At 35.7% G+C, this 25,602-nt stretch overlaps 1 protein-coding gene across 1 annotated transcript in view; it reads right to left on the bottom strand.

Annotated features, from left to right (window-relative positions):
- Pof1b (premature ovarian failure, 1B) overlaps positions 1–24,663 on the bottom strand; it is a 75,437-nt gene extending 50,774 nt beyond the window's left edge. Inside the window, exons 1-4 of the mRNA XM_013024988.1 lie at positions 24,568–24,663; positions 24,125–24,448; positions 8,585–8,659; positions 5,074–5,154 (exon numbers count right to left, since the gene is read on the bottom strand). Coding sequence (XP_012880442.1) covers positions 5,074–5,154; positions 8,585–8,659; positions 24,125–24,409 — 441 coding nt within the window. The 5' untranslated portion in view covers positions 24,410–24,448; positions 24,568–24,663. The remainder of the gene's footprint in view (positions 1–5,073; positions 5,155–8,584; positions 8,660–24,124; positions 24,449–24,567) is intronic.
- Between the last annotated feature and the right edge of the window lie 939 nt (positions 24,664–25,602).

The raw sequence follows: 25,602 nt of genomic DNA, 5'->3' as shown, positions 1-25,602 counted from the left end.
TTATCAATTTTGAATACACTATAGGAAATGTGCCGATGATTGGGTGAGAAGGAATGAACTGAGCTGAGCCTTTAAGGCTTTGAGTATCTTCTAATCTGTAGTAAAACAAATAGCACAAAAAGGAAAATGTCTTCTCCATGAAATAAAGTTCATTATAAATATTGCAGTACTGTAACTGGTTTTTGTTTGTTTTATGCTGGTCCTGAGTATTGAACTCAGGACCTGGGCACAATCCCTAAGCTTTTGGCAAAAGGCTAGTGCTTTACCATTTGAACCACAGCCCTCCATCTGGCTTTCTGTAGTTAATTGGAGACAAGAGATTCATGGGCTTTCCTGCCCAGGATGACACTGAACCACAATTCTCACATCTCAGCCTCCTGAGTAGCTAGAATTACATATGAAAGCTCCAGGCACCTGGCATGACACTGTTTTTAACGAAAGAAGATGGTGTTTAAACATTAACAGTATTAGTTCTTCTTAGAATATATTTTGGTTTTATTTGAAATGACATTTTTAGAAACCCTCCAAATTTAAAATATTATTTCACTCAGATCTGTAAAAAGGTAAAAACAAATACTAACATGAATAAATCATAGCAAAGGATCAGCAAAACAATGTTAATTAAAAGTTTTAGATTTGTCAACAAATGAGCAGCTAGGGAGTTTCACTCTTCTGGTAGCTTCTTTTGCTCAATCTGTGCATTTGATTCAGTGCCAAATCCACCCTAAAAATGAACAGGTGTTTTCAAAATGACTGACCTTATCATTTTAATTGTTACTTTTAGAACCTCTGGCAGTATTTCTCATATGTAATGAAATATGTAATCCCTAAGATGTCCTTTTCTATTCCCAGGCCACACAGCTATGCTGTAGAGAAATTTTTTTAAAAAGAAAAAAGTTATGTTTCTTTCAAGTTCAAACTATCAGATTTCAGGTATACCTTCCATCCTTTGTGATCATCCTTGCATTCATCACATTCTCAATAAAATTCTCTATAGCTGTGGTTACAAATCTGTTCATTTTCTCCAACCTTCTGTATTCATATTCCTCTCTGTCCTTTTACTTATGTAGAAAGATAATGTACTGAATGTGATACTTCTGTAGTTCTAAAAAGCTCAAATTTCTCTTCAGGTTTTAAACCTACCATCTCATTAAGAAGAATGACATGCTCTTGTTTTTGTCCCAAATTTACTTCTCTCTCTCTCTCTCTCTCTCTCTCTCTCTCTATATATATATATATATATATATATATATATCTGGAATCCTATGCTCTCGTGTCTCTTTTCTTTGTTGCATCTTATTCTTTATTAGTAGTCTTTTCCTTCTATTTCTAATTTTCTAGGGTCTCCAACATTCTATTTTCCTCTTCAGCTACTGGCATATCTCTCCTTGCTTTGACTAACATGCTTTTCAAAATACACTCACCCATTAACTTCTTGTATCTGGAGTTTGCCACCTCCATACTGAAACTGTTCTGTTTCAATTATCACTATCACTTTCTTAATTGCCAACCCTATTCTCAAACATCATTTTCCCTAACCTGTTGGTCTGTCGAGCAAGTTAACATTTCCTTTCTGTTTGTTTCAATTACTCTGTTACATATGTTTCTCTGATAACTCCTTCTTTCTGTTCCATTAAAATAAATATTTCTCAAAATTATGGTCTTAAGGCTTTCCATTATCCCACAGTGATCTCATTCAATCTTGTATCTTTGCTGATAATTTTAAGGGGACTAACACCCTTGTCTCTGTCTCAAATAAGACATTTCTCTAAAACATTTTAACTATATATTTGGCATCATGTTTTTTATGCATCTTATATCACACTATTTTAAACAGATTTCACCATCTTCCCTTTTCCTAAACAAGCTTCTCCTCCCCATCTCTTCCTAATCTTTTTAATTGAGCCACAATTCTACCAGTGTCTCAGGGAAATATTAGGGTCATATTTGACTTTCTTTCTTTCAATCTCCATGTCCAATAAAAACAAATCTTGTTACAGCTATCTCTGGAACAACTCTCAGAAAAGAGACAAGAATTTGAAAAGGCTTGAGAAAGTCACATTTTTTAAATAGTTTCCTTATTAGGGAAGGATGCTCAAAAATGTTAAACACAACATTACTTTAAATGTCGTGGCAATCTTTCCTTGATATCTCCTTTCCCCAAATAAATGCGTTATGCTCAATACTTGAATTCCAGTAAGACTTTTATATGTATATTTTTCATGGCATCTGTCATTCATCCCACCATGTACTTATATAACTATTTGTGGACATATCTTATCTCCTTTTCATTTCCCTAATCATTATTGATTTGGGAAACGTATCTTATTTTCTTGTTTCAATCTGAAAGTTGTAGAATGTCCTCTCCATAGTAGGAGCTTCACAACTGTAAAATGGATGAAACTGACAAATATCAATTGATTCTATCCATCAATAGAGCAAAAATATCTTCTTCATTTGTGGATCAAGTAATCAACCAGTATACGTAATTCCTTTGACTAAAATGATGACATATAGAGAATAATGAAGATCAGGAAGAACCAAGAAAAAAGGGGCTGAAAAGGGTGAACAGAGATAGAAGGAAATCATAAAGAGAGAAGTATATGATTGAAATAGGTTTACTTACAGGGAAGAAAAATAAAGATTAGACCAGGTGACAGAGGATAAAGTTCCCATTTAGGAGGCTCAGCTTATTATAAATATTGTAAATAAACTAGAAACTTCTCTGCGGTTAAGCAGGGAGAGAATTTAGAATACCAAACACAAAAGGAGTATATTTAGAAATAAAATAGGGGAATATATCTAGACAGAATTTTCAAGCTGCTTTGCAAATCAGTTGTTCACAAACCATTGGACTTTAAATGTATTTTATTCCTCAGTAAAAAGTTAAAGCTTTAAAATGAATCCTTTTTTCAATTCTTTGCTGGGCTTCTGAGAAACTGTAGTTAATACAGTCTGTGTAAGAAGGAGTATTTACAGAGACAAGCTCTACTATGTGCTATACTGCATTCATACTTCTAATTTTCCTACCTTCATGAGTACATAGTGGGGAAGAGGGTACATGGTAAGTCTGTGGGGACTAATTCATCTACATGATCCACTGTTTTTAATTTGCTCCCCAGTTTCCTAGCTCTTGTCAATTTTAGTTGAAAGTTTTATCATTTGGAAATATTTTTGCAAGAGTTAAAAACTTAAACCAGGAACTGGTGCCTCAAGCCTGTATTCCTAGCTAATTCGGAGGCTGAGATCTGAGGATTACAGTTTAAAGCTGGCCTGGATAGGAAAGTCTGTGAGAGTCTTCAATTAACCACCAGAAAACTGGAAGTGGCACTATATGGCTCAAGTAATAGAGTGCTAGCCTTGAGCAAAATAGCTCAGGGACAGCACCAAGTTCAAGCTACATGACTGAAAAAAAAAAAAGAACTTAAGTTTCAAGAAGTTTGAGATCTTAGGTTTCTTCACTGTTCTATTCCAAGTTCTTAGGACAATTTCTGGTAAATAGTAAGTGGTTAATAAATACTCCCTGCATAAATAACTACTTTATCAGCTTCTGTAGCCTCACCTTTTTTACGATTAAGTAGAATACACCATATAGGCTGTCAAGCTTGGAGTATATATACAATATATATTAAATTTTCATTGTCTCATTAATTAATAAATACAAATTCACACAAAAATCACATTACAGCACTGATTGATTAGAGCCCAAATGATATTTAAAATCTTTGGGTAGATACAAGGCAAATGGAACAATTCTTAACACAGTAAAAAAGTGTGTTCCCTGCAATTTATTCCTTGAACGTCAGAGGAACCATATGTTACCATAAGTATATTCCCCAATTAATGCATGAGAGAAAGCAAAAGAAAAGAAAGATGAAGGAAATGTAAAGTCCATTTGATCAAACGACAAAAAAACTATACTTTAGTTGGACATGAAGTGTGACTATGATACTAGCTACTACAGAGGCTAAGGCAGGTGGTTCACTTGAGCCCAGTAGCATAGTAAGTCTTAGTAGCATAGCAAGTCTCCCTTTTTAAAAATATGAAGGGAAGGGACACACACATGTATGCACACACACACACACACACACACACACAAACAAACAAACAAACACAGATTCTTTAACCTCCTTAGTGGCTTAAGTATTTGCTTCTGCTAAAGAAAAAGCAGGCAACTGCTTTTGCTATAAGCACATCAAATTTCATTGCTTGCACAAATTGATAACTCAAGCAAATGTCCAAAGCAATCATCTACCTGTTCCAATCCTGGACATATATAATAGTAGAGAAATATAGAGCAAAGCCAAGAATGCCATATCCCTATCTAGAGCACATTCTTTTTGTGAAACTGATACCCTTAGAACCTCATAGAATTCCTGTTGCATCTAAAGTTGTGTGTGTGTGTGTGTGTGTGTGTGTGTGTACATGTGTGCACTTGTACATATTACTACTGTGGGAAAAAATGTTTTCCTAATTTTCTCCTCAAAATGAGACCGAAAATAATATCCTACTTTGTGAATGGGGGGTTATATATCTTAGGAAGTAAAATAATAATGTCATTCTCTAAATAATTCATTTCTAGTATGTCTGTTCACAAAAACCATAGAAAATAAAAGCATGACAACCATTTTGAATTTTTGCCCTTTAATTTACTTCTTTCTAGCCCATATCTCAAAGGCAAATCTAAATGGGCTAAAATCTCCACCTCTTGATATAACAGTTGATAAAGTTTTTATGAGTGCTCTTTGAAAGAACTTTGTCCCTTTTCTCTTTGGTTCAAAGTACATAAATATCCTTGTAGAAGGGTGGAGTTAAAGAAATAGAAAGTGTTTATGACCCTAGAATTTTCCAAGCTGTTTGAACTGTTCCATCTCTGAATCAGAATGTACAAGAGAAGGGTTATTTGAAACTACGGATGACATATTAGTTACTAATGATTAGAAATTTACCTTATAACTAAAAGGAAGTCCAACAATATAATTTTGAAGATTTAATAACTGATTCACCCCTGTAATTTGAGCTGTCAATTTGTAAGGAAATGTATGCTGTTTGAAAGTTTGTGTGAGATCTTACCTGTTCAGGATTTTGTACTATGTATCTTCTAATAGTGGTCTGTGGGTATGTGGTAACTTTCACTGTTGGAGAATGGAGTTCCTGTGAAGAAAATATTTAAAAGATACCTGTAATTATAGTTATTTAGTGACTGAGCCATTTTCAGTGTGAAAGAAAGTCATTTCATGATGTTACATGGTCTTACAATTTAACACATTTTTCTTGAAAAAAAAAAACTATGAACAGGTGTTGTATGGTCAACACTGCGGTAAGTACCTGTGTTATAGTCATTTTGTGGTATACTGTCACCATGCTTTCTTTTTTCACATTTGATTATGATTTTATTATACATTCTCTTTTCTTTGTACTTTGCAAATAAAATAATGCACATGAACCAACAGTTTATTGTAAGTTCTGTGATAGAACTATCCAGAAATTGCTTGGCACAAAAGACCCAGTTACTCAATAAGACATTAGAAAAATAAGGTAGTTTTAGTCTTCCTTAGACCATAAAAACATTAGGATTTCCAATACTTCACCCTTCTTTGTATTTATTGGAAATATATTTTTGACAAAAAATTCTAAAACAATATTAAAATAAAACAAACTAGGCACCAGTGGCTCATGCCTGCAATCCTAGCTCCTCCAGGAGCTGAGATCTCCAATTAACCACAAGAAACAAGAAGTGGAGCTGTGACTCTTGTTAAAACACTAGCCTGAACTCAAAAGCTCAGGAACATGTCCAGCCTGAGTTCAAGCCCCAGGATCAGGACACATAAAAATCGATAGATAGATAGATAGATAGATAGATAGATAGATAGATAGATAGATAGATAGATAGATAGATAGATAATAGAACAGAGGACTGAATTTTAACCATTTACTTTTCCTTTTTCTTTGTTTTTATGTCTAATGTATATTTGTTGCACTCTTCTTACCCTACTAAGATGTGAGCAGAATTTCCACTGTTTGAGGGCACTTTACTAGAACCATACCATTATGCTAATGCACCTTGCATTTTGAAGCTTATTTAAGTCCAGTCCCTAAATTCGCCTCTAAAAATCCCATTTACATCCCTGCTCCTACTCAGAATTTTGGAATTTGAGATTCTAGCAAGGTGCTCTATCACTATATAACATTTGACTTAAGATAGGCATTGCAAAATTCCCTCTCTCTTCCATTTTCCTAAGTCCATTTCTTTATGAAATCTCTTAAATCTTACAGAAAATGATTGAGCCTAGGTCATATTTTTATTTTACAAGTTCCATATCAAAACTGCTAATATCATTTACATCTTGAGTCTCTTTCCTCCTCTGCTTTTCTTAGAAACAATGGATCTCCACTACATAATCAATCACACCCACTCTACATGGCAAAGGTGGTGGTTAGCGACAAGTTGTCGCTATAGCAACAGTGATGGGCAATAACTTGGTGTTCTCCAAGGAGTATGCCATATGGAGTGGATTCCATGCTAGACCATGAGCTTATATATCTCCAGCTTCTCCTTTGGCCAACTGGTGTCCTTCAAAGGGAAGGCTTTGCTCCTGCTACTATCCCAGGGTAACAGACTATAGTAGAGGCTCAAATCATTGATTACCTTATGCATTTATATCTTTTGTTTTTTGTTCTTTTATGACTGAATAATATTCCATTATATATGTATACTACCTATCCTTTTTCTATTCATCAGTTAAGGAGCATTTAAGCTGATACAATATTTTGGCTTTTTTGAATAGTGTTACTATAAATACAGTTGTTCAGGAATCTCTATTTTGTAAAGACTTACATCCTTTTGGGTAGATGCCCAGGAGTGGTATAGCAAGGTCATATAGTAAAAATAATCTTGAATCCTGAATAATACAATTTTATATGAATAGAGTTCATCACACATAAAGCTAAGAGAGAAAGTTTAAAAAACTGTAAATCTGGTGTGATCTTAAATGTGTGTGTGAATAAAGAGAAACACAAAGCGTTAAGTGTAGTAGCTTTGGGTAAGGTAGAGATTTGTGAGTGATTTTGGTTAACATATTGTTTTATAGTTTTAAATTTTCTACAATAAATACATATGTTTATTACCAGAAATAAAACTCATAGTGAACTCAATTGAAAGCCTTTCATTAGGAAAAATAGCAGTTGATGCAATTGTCTAGCTGGATTTGAACAGAATGAACCCTGAGGTATATAAACTTATTTTTCTGAGGTAATTCTACCTTGATGGCCCTGCAGGGCTCCATTTCTAAGTTGAGTGCAGCATTTATTTCACCACCCTATGGTTTTGTTACCTAAGTTATAAATGCTGTTCTGGTCTGAGTGCTTTTTGAGAATACTGACTGAGTTTATTTTTCTATGTCTAACATTGGCACAGATTTGGCACTCAACAAACAGTTGCTTCAGTGAATGCTCGATTTTATTTGATCTAGTTGTAGTGTAGGTCAAATTGTGAAATGGTAGGAAAACTTCTCTTTGATAACCTTCTAATTCATTCTGAATAATATCATATTTCCCTACTATGCTCAAGTTCTAGAAACCAGTTTTTCCCACGTGTTTCCACCCTATCCATGTTCACACCCTGGAACCTCATCTGGGTGCAACTATTTTCTAAAAATAGCACTTTCCTCCCTCTGATCCTCTAAATTCCACACTCCTGTACTCTCCTCTCACATAACTACAAACCATGCATTTTATGCTTTATTTTGTTAGAATTTAGTGTTTGAAATATAGAAACTAATTAAACAAATATTTATTAATAACATATTAGTAACATTAATAGTATATTATGTGTGTATGTATATATATTTGGACATCATGCCTAGGTTAAAAAATAAGGCAAGGCACAAGTGGCTAAAGAGGAGGTTGCAATCTTAGGATTGTGGTTCAAAGCCAGCCTAGGCAGCAATGTCCATTAGACTCTTATCTTCAATTAAACACTATAAAGCCAAAAGTAGAGCTTTGTCTCAAGTGGTGGAATGCTAACCTTGAGCAAAAAAAAGCTCAGGAACAGCACCCAGACCCTGAATTTAAGCCCTAGGACTGACACAGGAAAAAAAAAAGCTAAAAGTAGGATTATTCAGCCATCAAAGGCTAAGGGAGATAGACACCATGTGTCTTTTAAATCATATGCCTATGAAAAGTTTTGACCCTATAAAATGTTCTCTTTGAATGTAGACTTGAAAGTACTCAAAAACTCTGTTTCTCAAACAGTCCAAGATCTACATACTTTACTTGTGTTCAAATCAAGAATCCTTAAAGTATTCATACTTAATTGGAGGTTCATGGCTAAAATTAAACTGTACTTGAACTAAAAACAATTGGATTGAGTAAAGCAATGAATCTGAAAAATCTGATACATATACCTGTTTTGTATTCTTCTAGTGAGTTGAGCTGATATGTGAGAATCAGCTCTTTTGTTTAGAGGTTCTGATACTTTGTGAATATTTAAAGACTTAGGAAGGCCTAGATTGTTACACATATAAATAATATTTCCATAAAAAGAAGGGAAAACAAATCTAATTTAATCCATAACTTCCTTTACCTGTTCGGCACTTTGGGTTATATGTAGAGTGCTTGGGGCACAAGTAGATATTTTCAAAGTTGGAGAATGGAGTTCCTGTAGAGAAAGAAAAAATTCAGACATTGTTATTCAGCCAGCATCCTTTGTACATGTTACAATCCTGAAGTATTTTCTTTATATTAGTAAGTAATAAAAGCATTACATAGTCGTGTGTGTGTGTGTGTGTGTGTGTGTGTGTGTGTGTGTGTGTGTGTCAGTAGTGAGTGGGCTTTAAACTCAAAGGCCTTGTGCTCTCGCCTGGGTATTTTATTCAAGGCTGGCACTCCACCACTTTGAGCCACAGCTTCAATCCAGCTTTTTGCTGAATTTCTCCGATTTGTCTGCCTGGGCTGGTTTTGAACATTGATCCTCAGATTTCAGCCTCTTGAGTAGCTAGGATTATAGCATAAACCAATAAGTGTCTGGCAACATAATGCATTTTGTAATGACACCCATCTCTCTGAAAAGCTCATGGCTGGCTTATTTTGCAAGCTTTGAAGCAATTTTGCACTTTGGCAGCAGTACTTCATCCTTGTACTGTTAGGTTGCAATATTTTCACTGGTCTCTGAGAAATCTGCTAATACACATCCCAACTTTACTATATACATTCCAATTAGTACAATTTTTATCAAGCAAAAATATTAAAAATTATCAAGCTAATACAGGAAACCACCTTTGAAAATTGACTAAGACTGTTGCACTTAAATTACTTCAAGTTGACTCAACCATGAGGTTTGTCTGATCTGACTCTAGTTTAATTTCAAGGAGTAAACTCTAGAATTTAAAAACTGATCCATAAGCCAGGTGCCAGTGGCTCATGCCTGTAATACTAACCTCAGTAGGCTGAGATCTGAGGATCATAGTTCAAAGCCAGCCCAGCAGAAAAGTACCTGGGTGACTCTTATCTCCAATAAACTACTCAAAAGCCAGAAGTGGCATTGTGGCTTAAAATGGTAGAATGCTAACCTTGAGCAAAAGAGCTCAGGGACAGTGTCCAGGCCCTTAGTTCAAGCTAAAAAATAAATAAAACAAAACAAAAAACCTGAAAGAATATGGGCTGGGAAGGTGGCTCAGTGGCAGAGTGCTTGCCTTGCATGCATGAGGCCCTGGGTTCAATTCCTCAGCACCACATAAGCAGAAAAAGCAAGTGGCACTGTGGCTCAAGTGGTAGAGCACTAGCCTTGAGCTGAAGAGCTGAGGGACAGCGCCTAGGCCCACAGTTCAGGCCCCACGTCCAGCAAAAAAAAAAAAAAAAGTGAAAGAATATGATTTTAATAATCAGCTAAAATATTCTCTCTACTAATCATGCTATATTACTCATATTTCCCCTCATAGCCAAAATGCTACATTATTAATTTAAACAGTTTTGTTTTCCTTTTTTTTGAGGTGGTGCTAGGGATGAAACCCAGGGCTTCTAACATTAAGCGGTATCTTCAGCTCTAGTGTGCAGGGTTGATAAAATTATTCAGTGTTTTCATATTTTATTGTAATTTAGAACCTATTGACATGAGTTTAGGATATTTTCCCAGAGGAAGAAAAAATTCTAACAAGACAAACAGTAAAAATCAGAATCACAAATTTATAAGGAAAACATCATCTCATACACACAAGCCTAACTACAATGTAAGTGTAACATGATTCTCTCTCCCTTCTTTCCTTCCTTCTCTCCTTCCTTCCTTTCTTCCTTCCTTTCTTCTCTCCTTCCTTCCTTCCTTCCTTCCTTCCTTCCTTCCTTCCTTCCTTCCTTCCTTCCTTCCTTCCTTCCTTCCATTTTCCATTTTTTGTGGCTCTGGGGCTAGAGTTCAAGGTATCACTCTAGTTATACAGGTGCTGTACTTCTTGAGCCATGCCCCAAAGATAGTTTTCAAATAAGGATCTTGCTTTTTTTTCCAGGCTAGCCTTATATCAGTCTTCCTATGTGTGAGTCCCACATAGCTAGTATTACAGTGAGGCCCACTACTTATTTGTTGAGATGGGGTCTCATTAACTTTTTGGCCTCAAAGCATCATCCTTCCAAATTTTGCTTTCTGATTAGTTAAGGTTACAAATATGAGCTATCAGGCTCTGCCTTTTCAATTTTATTTATTTTAAGACAGTATCTTACTATGCATCCCAGGCTGGCTTGAAGTTGTGATCATTTCTGCCTTGTCCTCCAGAGTGTGTTTGGATTACAGATGTGTGCCACCATGTGTTCTTAATATGAACTTATTCAAAATGTAAGTCATCTTCATTCATTTTTTGCTGCTACTCAATTTGTTATATTTTGCCCCCTTCCCCCACCCCTGGCTACATTACATTACAGCTGTAATGTAGGTTTGGGGTCTCTGAATATGTTCCCAGATTTGGGAATGATACACAAGGATAATCACTTAAACACAGAAAATTACAGAGTATAGACCAAACAATACATATTCTTCTATTTAGGAAAATAATTACCAATAAAACCATGTACCAGTGGGTGTGGCCCAGTTATCTAAGAGTAGCAGATTCAGGGAGACAGAAAATAAAGGTGTGAAACTCCAGTGGTGCAATCAGTTAGCACACAGTACTTATAAGAAAAGAAAGGGAAACCATGGGACCTATGTTTCTTTGGGCCTGGCTTACTTCACTTAATATAATTTTTTCCAAGTCTTTCCATTTCCTAACAAATGGGGCAATGTCAGTCTTTCTGATGGAGGCATAGAATTCCATTGTGTATATAGACTACATTTTATTGATCCATTCATTTAGTGAGGGGCATCTGGGTTGGTTCCATACCTTAGCTATGGTAAATAATGCTGCAATAAATATAGTCGTGCTGTGGTGAGGGGGGGAGGAGGATTCAGTAGGAGGTGGGGTGGGGGGAGGATGGGAAGGGATGGGAAGGGGAAACAAAGGAGGAGGCTACAAATGCTTGATAAGAAATGTACTCATTATCTTGCCCATGTAATTGTAACCCCTTTGTACAGTATTTTTGAAAAAAAACAACAACAAAGAGACAAAAAGAAAAGAAAGGGCTACTTTATCTATATACATTCTTAACCCAGAATTAACCTTCTTTACATTGTATTTTACATTGTATTTCTATGTAAGTATGTATTATAAAGAGCAATATTTGTTCATTATTCCACAACTCAATGCCAACAGTATCTTTTGTATTACATTCTAGATATGTGTCTTGGTTCATTATTTAAAATTAATAGTATTCCATAATGTTGTTTGGTAGCTAGCTTATTCATTTCCTTACTGATCAAGGTTTCAATATCTTCTAAGTTTCTACTATGATTCCATGAGCTTTCTTGTGCAATGTAAGTGATTCTCTGAAATTTCACAAAAAAGGAGGACTGCTGAGGCATAGATTATGCACATTATTTATTTTAACAGCTGCTGCCCAATTGATTTCCCAAAGGGCTATTCCAATTATCCATGTATCAGCAATGCATAAAAGTGATTATGGCTCAAAGTTACAATTAATTTATGTTTTTGTCTGGGGAGGTACTAGTATCAGTGAGAGAGGACAGTTGTACACACAGGTGGCACCTAAAAGTGTCCTACACATTATACCTCTTTCCTCCATATAACCAATTGAAATCTAATTGCATCTGCAAATGAAACATGGTGAACTTTACTAGCCAAGAAGAGCACTAACTTTTATGATAAGAATTTAAAAAATTTATAAAATTCTCTAAACTTACATCTATTAACCCAAATAAGCTCCATAGTGTGTTCATACACAGATTACACATGAACACACTTACTAGTGCCACTATAGGCAAAGTTTATTTAGCCATTGCGTTCATACATATTTAAAGGGAAAATTAGTGTACTTGAACAAAGACTAGGATGGTACTAAAATAATAGATTAATGTTTTAATATTTGGAAATCTGGTACATTAATTGCATACTTGCTTATTTTAAACTGTACTTGAGCCTTCATTATTAGCATTAATCATCTAAACAAACAAGGGTTTTTCCAAACAACTCTCATGGAAATATTGTAAGACACACAGAATACCCTCAAAAAGTAAAACATTAAGAAAATAGCTTAATTAGCCAAACAGATGAAGGCACATATTATTGACTAGCATGAGTTTAAAGTACAGCAGTATGAATTTATGGGGATTATAAGTGGTGAAACTTATCTAACTGTAATTTCGAAACAATTGTTAAAATGAAGCTCCAGCCCCCTTGAAGTCTACAGAATTAGGTAAGATGATGGATGAATGAAGGTACTTTCAGTAACATCTAGCTCTAGAGAGGACTGAAGAAAATTCATCCTGCAAATAGTCATTTGCTCTACTATGGGAAGTATAAAATGTAGTTCTGAATCAATGAATGTGTATGAGTGTTTAAATATGTTAGAATCCAAATTTTTCAATGTCTCTCATCTATATATGAGTTACATAAATTCCTGATGTTGAAATCATTAAATTCAATGAACAATGGCTTTTTTGGCTCACTGAGCTCTGTAGCTCAGCCTCACATTGCTGGTAATTAAATAATTTAAGCCATGACTAGGGTGGTCTTGCTATCAAAATATAGCAAAAAGATTCCTAGGAAATCAAGAATCCTGGACTTTATTCTTAGTTATACTTCTGTTTAGATGTGTGATATTAGTCTCATGTCATCTCTATGAGCTTTGTTTTCCTCACAGAGAGATATGTGAATTAGGAAATCTTTAACGTCATTCTATTTCTGACATACTGTGAATAAAGGAAATTATTTCTTACATTTCCATTTAGACAGACAATTTGAAATTATTTTTTTTTATCGGTCATGGAGCTTGAACTCTGGGCCTGAATGCTGTCCCTCTGCTGTTCAGCTCAAGGCTAGTGCTCTACCGTTTGAGCCACTGCACCAATTCCCGTTTTCTGAGTGGTTTATTGGAGATAAGAGTCTCATGGATTTTCCTGTCCAGGCTGGCTTTGAACTGCGATCCTCAGATCTCAGCCTCCTGAGTAGCTAGGAGCCACCAGTGCCTGGCTTGAAATTCTTTAAACTTTTTCATCTTTTTTTCCTTTGATGATGACAATGATAACCTAACACTAAGAATTTCTAAGCTAATGGCTGAAACCTATAATCTGAGCTTCTCAGGAGGCTGAGCTCTAAGGATCATGGTTCAAAGTTAGCCCAGGTAGGAAAGTCTATGAACCTTTTATCCCCAATAAACCATCAGAAAGTCAGAAGTATAGTTGTGGTTCAAGTGGTAGAGCACTAGCTCTAAGCACAAAAAGCATAGGGAGAGTGCCCAGGCCCTGAGTTCAAGACACATACACATACACGAAATTTTCTATGCCAAATATGTTACATAAATTAACTTATTGAACACCTAGAACAACTTCATGAGGAAAGTAACATTGTAACTCCATTATACACATGAGTAATGTCAAAGTCAGGATAATTAACTAAATGAAGGTCACACAGCTAATAGTAGGTGCTAGAATTCCAACTCCAGAATTCATGATCTTAATCACAATACTGTGTCACGTATATAGCTTGCATTATTATATTTTCTGAGTTTTGTGGAACCTAATTATATGGTTAGGTTTGATGAGTTTTTATAATAGGAAACTAACATTTTGTCTTTGTCTGGCAAAAGCAATTTTGGATATTTGAAAATAAGGGAATTATCTGTGTAGAGAAAATCCCTGACTAAATTATTTAAGCTTCTACAAATTCAACAAAATTTGTTTATAGAGTGCCTTTTATATTTATAAAATCACACACCTCTATGCTCAATAAAGCATTGAAATTTTATTTAATGCATGTGTCAGCTAAGTCCTTCAGGAAGACACAACTTTTTCTGAGAAAATATATCATAAAGTTTAGCCATTTATTGTGGCTCACTACTGCTAATTACATAAACATTACCTTATGGATAACTTGTTTTACATAGAACTCTGTTGAGGAATTTTGTTTATAGTTCTGTGGGCTCCTGCCTGGTATAAAATCCAAGTCTCTTTCTCCTATGCTGCCTCAGATTTTCAACTTTGGCAAAGTTGTAACAGCACTCTCCCTCCTCTATCCCATTTACTTTTTATGAAATACTTATGGCATTACCAATTTTAAGATCAGAATAGATTAAAATCAGTCTGCTTTTTTGAGATAATTTTACGACATCACTCAAGATAACTGTCCATAACTTAGCACATGCTAAATCAGAGATAGGATACTCTGGTTTCCCCTAGGGAATTCACTATTCACAAAAATGTATCATTTCCAACTGTTAAATAGCTGTTTTTCAGAACAAAATCAGTTGAAGTGCAAATGGTCCAAATTTCTCAGTTACTTACCATCTTCAGAGGGATTTGGAATGGCTCAGTGCAGTGGAGAAAAAAAGAAAATCAGACTCTAGAGAAGTAGTCTCCTCTAGGCACAAGGAAAACCTTAACTGAATTCTGAGATTACTTAGTGGATGATCTTGAAAATCAAAATGAACACTATTTTTGTCTCTAATACGCTTTCCAGGCTTTGCAGGATGAGAAAACTATACTGAGGAGAGTCATCAAATACTTCACTGAAATTAAAATACAAACCTGTTTAAAGTAAAAACATTTTAGGAACTAAAGTTAATTAATAGAGACAATCTAATGGAACTAGTAGGAGCTGACTCCTGAATTTAGTACATTCATTTAACTTAGCATGTTGGTTTGAGCTATTTTGAGCATTGGTTTTGCAAATCCTGGGACTTGAACTCTGGGCCTGGGCAGTGTCCCTGAGCTGCTTCTTCATTTTTTTTGTCGGTTATGGGGCCTCAACTCTGGGTCTGGGCACTGTCTCTCAGCTCTTCCGCTCAAAGCTAGCACTCTACCACTTGAGCCACAATGCCATTTCTGGCGTTGTATGCTTATGTTGTGGTGAAGAATCAAGCCCAGGGCCTCATGCATGCGAGGCAAACACTCTACCACTGAAACACCTTCACAGCCCCCTGAGCTTCTTTTGTTCAAGGGTAGCACTCTACCACTTGAGCCACAGCTCTACTTCCTGCTGTTTCTGTTGATATGGTACTGAGGAATCAAACCCTGGGCTTCATGTATTATACTTAACTCATACTTTTCTTTGTAGTTGCTACATAATGCTTTAAATATATAAAAAGAATGAATAGAATATAATCTGTCTTGTCCTCAAAGTCAGAATCTAATAGCAAAATAAAAGCATGAAAAATAAGTTTCAAGCAGATACAGAATTGCTATAAGGAGTTTTGAGGACAATGAGACCATCTTAACATGGGACCATCAGAAATTTGCTCACCGGGCCAAGTACTGAGAATATGGTATAACTCCACCACATCTAAATTAATGAGAGAAGGGGGATGGGGCACTTTAGGCATAAGAGCAACTTTAGAATTGTCAAAATTTAAGGGCTATATGTAAGCCAAAATAGCTTACATTTTGACTGAAACACAGGACATTTAGAAGAAAGTTTCATTAAAGTAAGATCCATAGGACAGAAGAAAGTTTCAGTAAAGTAAGATCCATAGGACAGAGAGCACAGAGGTGCTGAAAATCAAACTAAGAAATTTATGGACACTGAAGGTTTTATAGGCAGAAGTCATTTGTAGTGAATTTACCTAACTCTTCTTCAGAAGATATTCTTAGGTGGCATTAAGTTTGTGGTGATTTTAAAAATAATTTTTAGCTGAAATCTATATATGCAACACCGACATTTGTATTAGAAGTCAAGTGGGTAAATGAACGAAACAATCTTTTTTCCTTAGAAAGTTCCACATGTGTTTTGGTATATAGATGAATAGTGAATACTAGTAATAATGTTTATGAGAGAACCTCTAGGCTTGTACATGGTGTGTCAAACCATAACAAAGTAACTGATGAAATTAAATGAATAAAAGAACTTCACTTAGGCAGAATTTCAGTGACAGGAGAATGGTGGGATGATACTTATAAGCTAACCAACCAATTGCTTCAAGATAATTTGATTAAAGAAAGTATCACAAGAACCCAGGGGAAAATCATGACCAATCAGAAGAACTAGTTCTTTTAAAAAAAATTGTTACATTAAGTAATGATAAATATTTGTCTGTAGGGAAAAATAAAATACAAACCAAATATGAGCAAGTCAAATCCAGATGTTTAACAAGGCCCAAGAACTAGAATAGAAAACTAATTGACTCAATAATAACTTCCTCATGTTTATTCCATGTGTTGTTCACTTTTTGAAAGAGGTAATCAATGTCTTTCCATTTTCAGTTCAAAGAGAGTGCATGGGAGTGTAAAACTAAGACATAGCTCTTTACCAAAGCCACTAATGGCAGCCAGTTTAGGAAACCATAAATAATCACAGAAATGTAACTGAGGGAAAACTAGAGGTGAATGGAAAAAGAAAGGGAAAGAGAGGAAAAAAGTACTTATAATTGCTACTTCTATTCTCTTTCTTAAAAAATATTTATTTGGATTTGTCTTTGAGTCATAATTTCAAATGAGTCTCAAACTGTAAGAAGTGTACAGTCCAGGATGGTGAGGAAGAAGGCCCATAGAGATATTAGATAGCCATATCATCCTATGGTTAAAGACCATGAAGCGAAATTATTGGCTTTCAAATGAGAGCACATCTAAGATGGAGTTGGATAAGAAGAAGATGAAATGATTAAAGGTTGATAAATACGTAAAGACAAAACTTAAGATAGATATTTGAGGGATAGCTGAGAGTCCAACAAAGCTGTGAGGTAGGGGTGGGTATATACAGAGTCTGGAATGGAATGAACAAAAGGAACATTTGGAGAGGGAGGCAGAGTTCTAAATTTGTTCCATAACAACAGTAATCTGTATGGAACACAAGGAAGAAAGAGATGGATAACTAGATGTAGACCAAAAAGTAGGAATGGAAGGTCTTAAAGAGGTCCATTAACATTATTAGTGTTAGAAGTTTGAACCCACTTTTGGGATCTGGTTCCACATTACAAATCGAATGTCAGGTTATTATTGAGATAATAAATTTTACATGAAGGTAAAAGACAACATAAGCAGTAACATTCATTTAAAAATATTTTTTAAACCTGAGCTCTAATGGCTGAGATCTGAGGATCGCAGTTCAAAGCCAGCCCAGGCAGGAAAGACCATGAGACACTTATCTCCAATAAACCACCAGAAAACTGGAAGTGGTGTTATGGCTCAAGTGGTAGAGCACTTAGCTTGAGCTGAAGAGCAGAGGGACAGCGACTAGGCTGAGAGCTCAAGCCAAATGACTGACAAAATTTTTTTTTTAAATTCTAGCACTGCCTTTCTGAGAAATAACATATACTTTAAATGTTTGTTTACATGTATCTTATTTATCTACATACTGACTAAGTCCCAAAGGATTTTAAGTGTTTACAATGGGAGCACATACAAGAAAAGGATCATGAACTATAATAATGAATCATATTGGCAAATACTTCATGATATAAATAGGAGTAAAATATGTGTTATAGCACAGTAGTAGAGCTAGACTGCAGGGTTTGACTCCTAGTTCTACTATATACTCACTGCCTGAAAAAGGGTACATCTCTGTACCTCACCTACCTTGTCTGTAAAACTAGAAATTATACTGAACACTACGTAGTAAAGCTCAGAATTAATTCAGTACTGTACAGAAGTATGAAGCACTTACAGAAAAGGATATGAAACCCAGATCATGCTCCCAAAAGAAAGAAAGTCTGAGAACAGTGGTGCATGCTTATAGTCCTGGCTACTACAGATGCTGGAGTAGTATGATCACTTGAGTCCAAGGATTTTGAGGTCAAGCTGAGCAACATGGAGAGACCTTCTCTCAAAACAAGACAAAAAAGGAGGATATATTCAGATTAAGGAGGGAAAAGTAATCCTCATTTGTATCTTATTTCTATCCACTTTTTTCTGTGAAAGTTAACTTTCGCAAAAAATATAGATAGAAGAAAAAATGCATGTATAACACCTAAAGATTTCATTTAATTCTTCTTGTAAAGATAAGAGTTTAATTATTCTGCTGAAATATTACTGAACATTTGTTATCTGTAGCACTCCCTGAGACATTCCATATATAGTTTTTGTTGTTGTTGTTATGGGCATTTTCTATGTGGTTGTGTTGTTGTTCCTGTTGTTGGTACTGAGGTTTGAACACAGGGCTTTGCACTTGCTAACCCAGGCATTTTGCTGGTTGTGTCACACTTCTAGTCCTTTCTGCCATGATTATTTTTGACATAGAGTCTTGCATTTTATCTGGACCAGCCTGGACCATGATCCTATCCTTCTGCTTATGATTTCACTGTAGGTGAAAAGACTGGTGGATGTTACCATGCCCAACTGTTTTGCTTTGCTTTTTAGTGGGTTTTTTTTTTGAGATAGTGGTCTGACAAATATTTTTGCCTAGACAAAATCTCCACCTCTCAGATAACTGGGATGCCATACCTGTGCTACTTCTCTCAGCTATTGGTCTAGTAAACTTTTTACCCAGTTGTGATCTTCTTGATTTCTGCCTCCTAAGTAGCTAGGATTACAGGTAGGAGCCACTGGTACCAGGTTTGTGACTACGCTTTAGATGACAAAATCTGGACCTTTCCCAACAATACTGATAAGCTCTTAACTTCTGTTGATAGCTCTGGCTTAAGAGGTCCAGACCTTCATGCAAAATATAGATGGAGGAGAATGAGAATTGGGTAGCAGAGAACATGACATGCATAGTATAAGACTGTGTTCTTTGAATATTTGAAAGTATGTTGGAATGTGCATGGAAATCTTTCATGTTGTTTAATGTGAATTTTCAAACTTTACTTTTAAATGGAATGCTTCATGAAGGAAAACTATGAGAGCTATGCGTGGGGATGGGAAAGAAAACCTTGGAGAGAGTGAGGGAAGGGGTGACATTGTTAAAAAAGATTATGTAACCGTAACCCTGTGGAATATTACCTTTAGGAAAACAATTTAAATTTTTTAGAAGAAACTTATTGCTCGATTCTTTCTCTTCTTCATTTGGAAGGAAACCTATAGCTGGACAGGAAATAAAATATACAGTCCCTTTGCAGTTTATACTTTGTGTCTTTCAGTACTGTAAGGGTATGTGTTGTGTTGCAAGTAAAAAAGAAATCTCTATGAGAGGCCACATGCAGTGTTTCATGCCTATGATCCCAGCTACTCAAGAGGCAGAGGCAGAGTTTGAGGCCAGTCTAGGCGTTCTCCATATCCCATGACAAATACTAAAAATTGAGCGTAGTGTGTACTAGTCATTCTATCTATGGCAGAAGTGTAAAAAGAGGATTGTGGCCCAGGCAAGCTGAATGAAACCGAAGATCCTATTCTAAAAATAAAGCAAAAAGGGCTGGAGATATATTTCACATAGTAGAGCACCTGTCTACCTGTACTCTAGTACTGCCTCCCACCAAAACGAAAGGGAAAAAAAAGAACCACTATTTGGATAGCTCTGATGTGAAGAAATAATGTTGACTCAAATGTACTCAGTTTTAACTTCTCAATACAAAACCCCTAGTTGCTTCACCATAAATGGTCAAGCAAAGAAATTTCCATCAGGAGAGTTAAAGAGAAGTTCTCTTCCTCTGGCTATACTCCCGCCCACTGCCACCCACAAAGAAAGCTTGAGAGTAGTAGTAACAGAAAACAGGCCAGGCAAACAAGACACAATTTCCATGGGCATTTTCACCCAACAATTAGTTGCACTCACAATTTCTACAGCTTCATTTAATTGCAAGCACAAAAGGGATGGCCAAAACTGAACACACCAACCCCTTTATCCTATGACCTCATTCTTTTTTCTAGCCACCTACTTCCCTGAACAATCATTCACTTTAGTGACCACACCCTAGCACAACAAGTTATCAAAGCAACACACCCCTCCACCCTCCAGGCCCCCTCACTAGCCCAGAAAATCATAACACAGTGCAAGAGCAATCCACCTTCTTTGAAACCACCAAAGACAAAGGAAAATAATCATGTAAACAAACGTAACCCTAGCCGAGCAATTATTCAGAGCAAAGGCCATTTATAAATGTACATTTTCCCCTGGGCTGTTCTGGAGAGTTAGATTTGGTTGCTTGTTTCAAATTCAAAACATGGCAAAGTTTATAGAATGTATATTAAAAGATCAGGATATTATTGAATAAATAATATTAAATAATTTATTCAATAAGTATTGATAGCAACAATGCAAAATAACCTTTTCAAATTCAATCTCCATAGGCTTGGGTCATCTATAAGCCTGTCCCAGTAAGTTGTTTATCCTCAGACTGAACTCTCTCTTAACAAGCAAATGACATTTGTCTAGAAAATCCATAGTGTTTCCTACAAAATAGACTGCTATTAAGCATGTTTCAGTGAATGACTGGAATTAAAAATATTTTATTTTGACCTTTTTTTGTCTTTTTCAAAACAGTTCCTCTATATTTATGAAAACTATCTTGACCTTCACAAATCTAAATGAATGGAAGGACAAAATGTAACTCGAGTATTTCTGTCAGTGCAGCTCATCAAAATCAGTGTTGCACTGTGAGTTAATGACAGTAGGTTATTATTTAAGTATTAGAGGTTGAATTGTAAGATTGTTTTTGTTTTCATTTAAGTAGCTTTGAGAACACTATTCAATTATTTAAAAGACCACATTGGGTTCTAAAATGTATCTATAACTTTTATTTTATCTGTGTTTAACTATACTTGCTCCAACGAATAAACCTTGTAATTTTACTTTTACTATCAAGACAACGTAGTCACAGCTAAGGTCTACATTTAATATACTCTAATATGTAGCCCGTCAATCAGACACAACAATAACTGAGAAAATTTACAGACAAGAAACAAAGCAACTTTATATACCTGGAGAAATATTAACTATCATTATATCCATAAAACCACCACAGTGCACAAGAAGATGATAAGAGAAAACATGCTCCAAAAAATGAAGAAATAGAAAAGTCTACATTGTTTCAAAAAGCATTTGTTTAATTGTAAAATGTATACGATACAAACTAGCATTAAGATCTGGGAAGCTGAGTAAAATGGCATCAAGTTCACATTTTCATACTTTACTGCTGGCAATATTTACTTTACACTCCTATGAGTTCTCTGAATATCATCCAAACACCAAAATGCTACAAACAAAGTAGAAGTTTAAGTGAATTCATGATGACCAGCAGTTGGATGCAATCCTCAATTTTTAAAAAGCTGTCACAGTCACAAACTGTGGCATCAGAACAGCTGCTACATAACAACTCATCTGAAACATGACATACTAAGGACAGACTTTATTAACACATATAACAAAAAGCTTTTGTGTGATATGCACTGCTTACTTATGCCTGGCACAGTGGGTAATAAGGCTGCCTTCATGTCTTAATCATTTTGTCAGCGTGCAGGTATTTTCAGATCAGGTTTAGGCATTACTTTACATAATGCCACAGTGCCATTCCAGCAATACATAGGGTGAAGGGAAACTAAAAGCAGAAGTTCCTAATTCCATCTTCGTGGCACCTCTCCCAAACCTTTCTTGATAATATTTCCTTATACAAGATTTCATATCTAACTCACATTGAAATTTTGTGCACAAATTTTCTATTTCCTGAATATTTCTTTGCCTTTATCCCATAGCCTGAGTTTCACCTCCCTCAATCACATTCATCCATTACTTTTCTTTCTTCCCAGTCATAAACAATTTCAGACTTCACAATAGCCTTATTGCAACCTCTTAGCTTTTTGAGGTCATATGTTTTTATCCCTAAGGTACAATATACCCTTTTCTAGAAGGAACAATGTTTTAGAATAGAGACAGTGTTATAAGGATTACTTGTCAAAGATCATATATCAAAGGATCTGTTCAAATAAGGAAAGTCTCATTAAAAAAAAAAAAAAAGCTTCCCCAGCTTCATCCTGGTGTTATTAAAAGGAAAGACAATGGGAAGGAAAAACTGGGAGAGAGCAAGGGAAGGGGAGATACTGCTCATAAAGAAATATACTCTTTACCTGACTTATGTAACTGTAACCCCTCTGTGCATCACCTTTACAATAGCAATTGAAAACGAATAAAAAGAGCAGAAATTCTTAAACACCCCCCCAAAAAAGAACGAAAACTTTGAACAAAAAGAGAGCCCAGGAACAAACAATAATACATGATTCTAAGAATTATTCTCTAGTTAATATTTGTAACGACAAATTTCAGATTTTAAAGGTAAATGTGTCTATTTACTTTTCTTTTATTGGCAAGTTCACTTGAAAAGTAAATGGGTTTAAATAACTATAATAAACAGGATGACTCTAGCATTCCTATGATAATAGCAATTGTTGTTTTTAATCCTCATTGTTTTGGGGACACTAAGGAACAAAAAGGACAGCCACTTTATTGTTCATTAGCATATTAGTACTGAATATTGGAATGTACATTTACATCAGTATTATCACTTACACAAAACAGTTTTTTTTATCTACATACTTTTCTTCCTCTTGACCTCAAAACAGGTGGGGGTTTTTTCTCAACCAAGAAATTACTGGTAGTGAATCCTATTTTTTCAATTTCTTTCCCTGAAATTAAAGTGTTAAGTAAAAAAGCAAAATTGTAGCATTTAGAGTTTGAGGATTATCTGTAGCTTTGAAAAATTCTTTAGAATAGTTTTATTACACATTTCAGAAATGGTGCTCTATATTTTATAGTGTGACTTTTGTGGAAAAAAAAACAACCCATACTATTACCAATAATATAAGATAGGGGATAACATTTCTCTGATTGTCTTTTGAGATCTTCACAATATAATAAATTAGATTTTGAAAACATAATTTCAGTTGAGACAGAAGTTTCGAAAGCTTAAAGCTATACAAATTTAATGTTAAGAAGTCAAAGTATCAAAATAGACATAAAGCTGTTCATTTTATATAGGCTTACACTTTTACTTTTTATGTATTAGTAATATTATTAGTACAGTTATTAGTGTAAGATAAAAACCTTAGAAACAAGTTTATTTCAATCTCAATGTGTCAGAGTTCTCTCTCTTGTACCTTTCATAGTGACAATTGCTTAGGCCTTGCCTTCCACAGTCTTATATCCCCTTCTAGCATTTCTTCTACTAACATTCCACATATCCTCCCTTGTCTGTACAAGAATCAATGTGTCATTTTCAGAAGATGAAACACTTATATGACAATTCTAACAGACATCTGCACCTGTCACTTTTCCTACAGCAGTATCCTACAAGCTGAACACAAATAATTGCTTGTCACTCCAGGTATGTCATTGGCCTTGTACCACTCTGTTTGATACAAGAAAAAAAAACTGTATTCAGCTTGAGGATTGCTTTGTAGGAGAGACAAAAGGATATTTCACTCAGATCCAATGAACTTCGACAGAAAATGAGCCCTCCCAAACACTATTATGATTAGGTTATGAAAATCATTGGAACTGGTAAATTAGAAAAAAAAAACACAGGTGAATGAAAAATACACATTCCAGAGGGAGGAGCTGAGTGCTGAAAACATATAACTGCATGCCAACAGAGAGAGAACTGGGACAAAGGAAAAAGGGAAGAAATAGGGTTCAAGAGTTCCCTTCTCCACTAGCCCGGAATAGTTTTCTGTTACCTGGGAATGGTCGCTGAAAACCAAATTTTGACAGGAGGAGGCAGTTTTGAGTGGGGAGAGCACTTCCCTAGAGCCGACGGGGTCCAAGGCCTGCACCACTTTGTTCATGGGCCCGCTGTAGGTCCTCACTCGTTCATACACTACATTTTTTTCTGGAGGTTGCTGGGTTTGGTTTGTCTGATGGTAACAGTGGTAATGGTGGGGCTGACACTGCAGCACCTCTGGGGGCTGCTGAGTCCCACAGCTGCTGCTGGTGGTCTCATTCCAATAGCTTGAGCTCATCATCTTCTCAGTGGTCAGAAAGGGATTCCCCGGATGCTTTTCCTAAGGAATAAACAGAGAAAGACAATTTAAAAAAAAAAAGTATGAACAAGCAGACACTTGCGTAGAAGCCATTTATCAACCACCTCTACTCATTGTGGTGCCAGGGAAAGATGAATTACCTGAGCAGCAGCAGAAGCAGGTCTGGCAGCTGCACAACAGGCAGCAAAGTATTTGAGCTCAAATGAAAAGTGGAGCCACCCTGAGAGATTGCTCCAGGAAATAGCTCTGACACGCCTCTGAGGGGCGGATTCACCTGGCAGCTTTGCATGCCCGGAGAGGCTGGGCCTGGGCTCAGAGATAGCTCTTAAGTCCTTCCTGTAGGTAAAGACATCTAGAAAGAGACGAAATGCAGAATTTCAGAGTAGGAGCTCAGGGAAAGTTGAAGACAACAGACATGTCAATGCTAAAACGTACTAGAGAAAAAAGGCACAATGACACATGAAAGTGGTTTTTCCCATGGATCACAAGCTTAGCAAAACTGTTTGCACACCCTAAATGCTATCATTTCTGAATCTCAAACCCAAATAAGGGGTATTAGCCTATGGGCATGCTAATTTTCTCAGATAAATTTACATTCTTTGCAGAATGCAGTGATAATCATAGATGAAGGACATTGCTATTGGGTCTCTTAGAGACTCTAATTTTGTAAACCTGTTTATCCTGCCACAGTCCTACACTGACAGAGATTTGTCCAAATGATTGACATTCTGTCTAGGAAGAAGGACCAAGTAGGATGGGAATGTTCAAGGAAATCTAACTTGTCCACAAATGCTTTCCATTTTCTCATGTATATTCACTGTATTTACATTCTTACAAAGGAATTTACCCTGACATTATTTCTGCCCTAGAAAATACATAGATTGTATTCATCTTAAATATGAGTTATTAACAACAGCTAGAAGTCCTAAGACTGCCTTACCTGACAAAATGTAAATATATTTAGTACTTATTTGGAATTCTAACCAAAAATATCTATTTACCCACCAGATTTTGCCTTGCAAACTCCAAGACACTGACTGAAGGTGCTTTCATAATAGGGCTATGATACCTAATGTGCATATGTATTCCAGGAATACATGCTACCACTACTGTAGAGAAGCCCTTTAGCTGACTAGCTGGGTTTTTTTATTTGCTAAAAACAAAAGGTTAATGAT

This window comes from Dipodomys ordii, unplaced genomic scaffold (genome assembly GCF_000151885.1).
Source record: "Dipodomys ordii isolate 6190 unplaced genomic scaffold, Dord_2.0 Scaffold80, whole genome shotgun sequence".
Classification (NCBI taxonomy): Eukaryota; Metazoa; Chordata; class Mammalia; order Rodentia; family Heteromyidae; genus Dipodomys; species Dipodomys ordii.
Note: the sequence above shows the minus strand (reverse complement) of the source record. Positions and strands in the feature narration are given on the sequence as shown.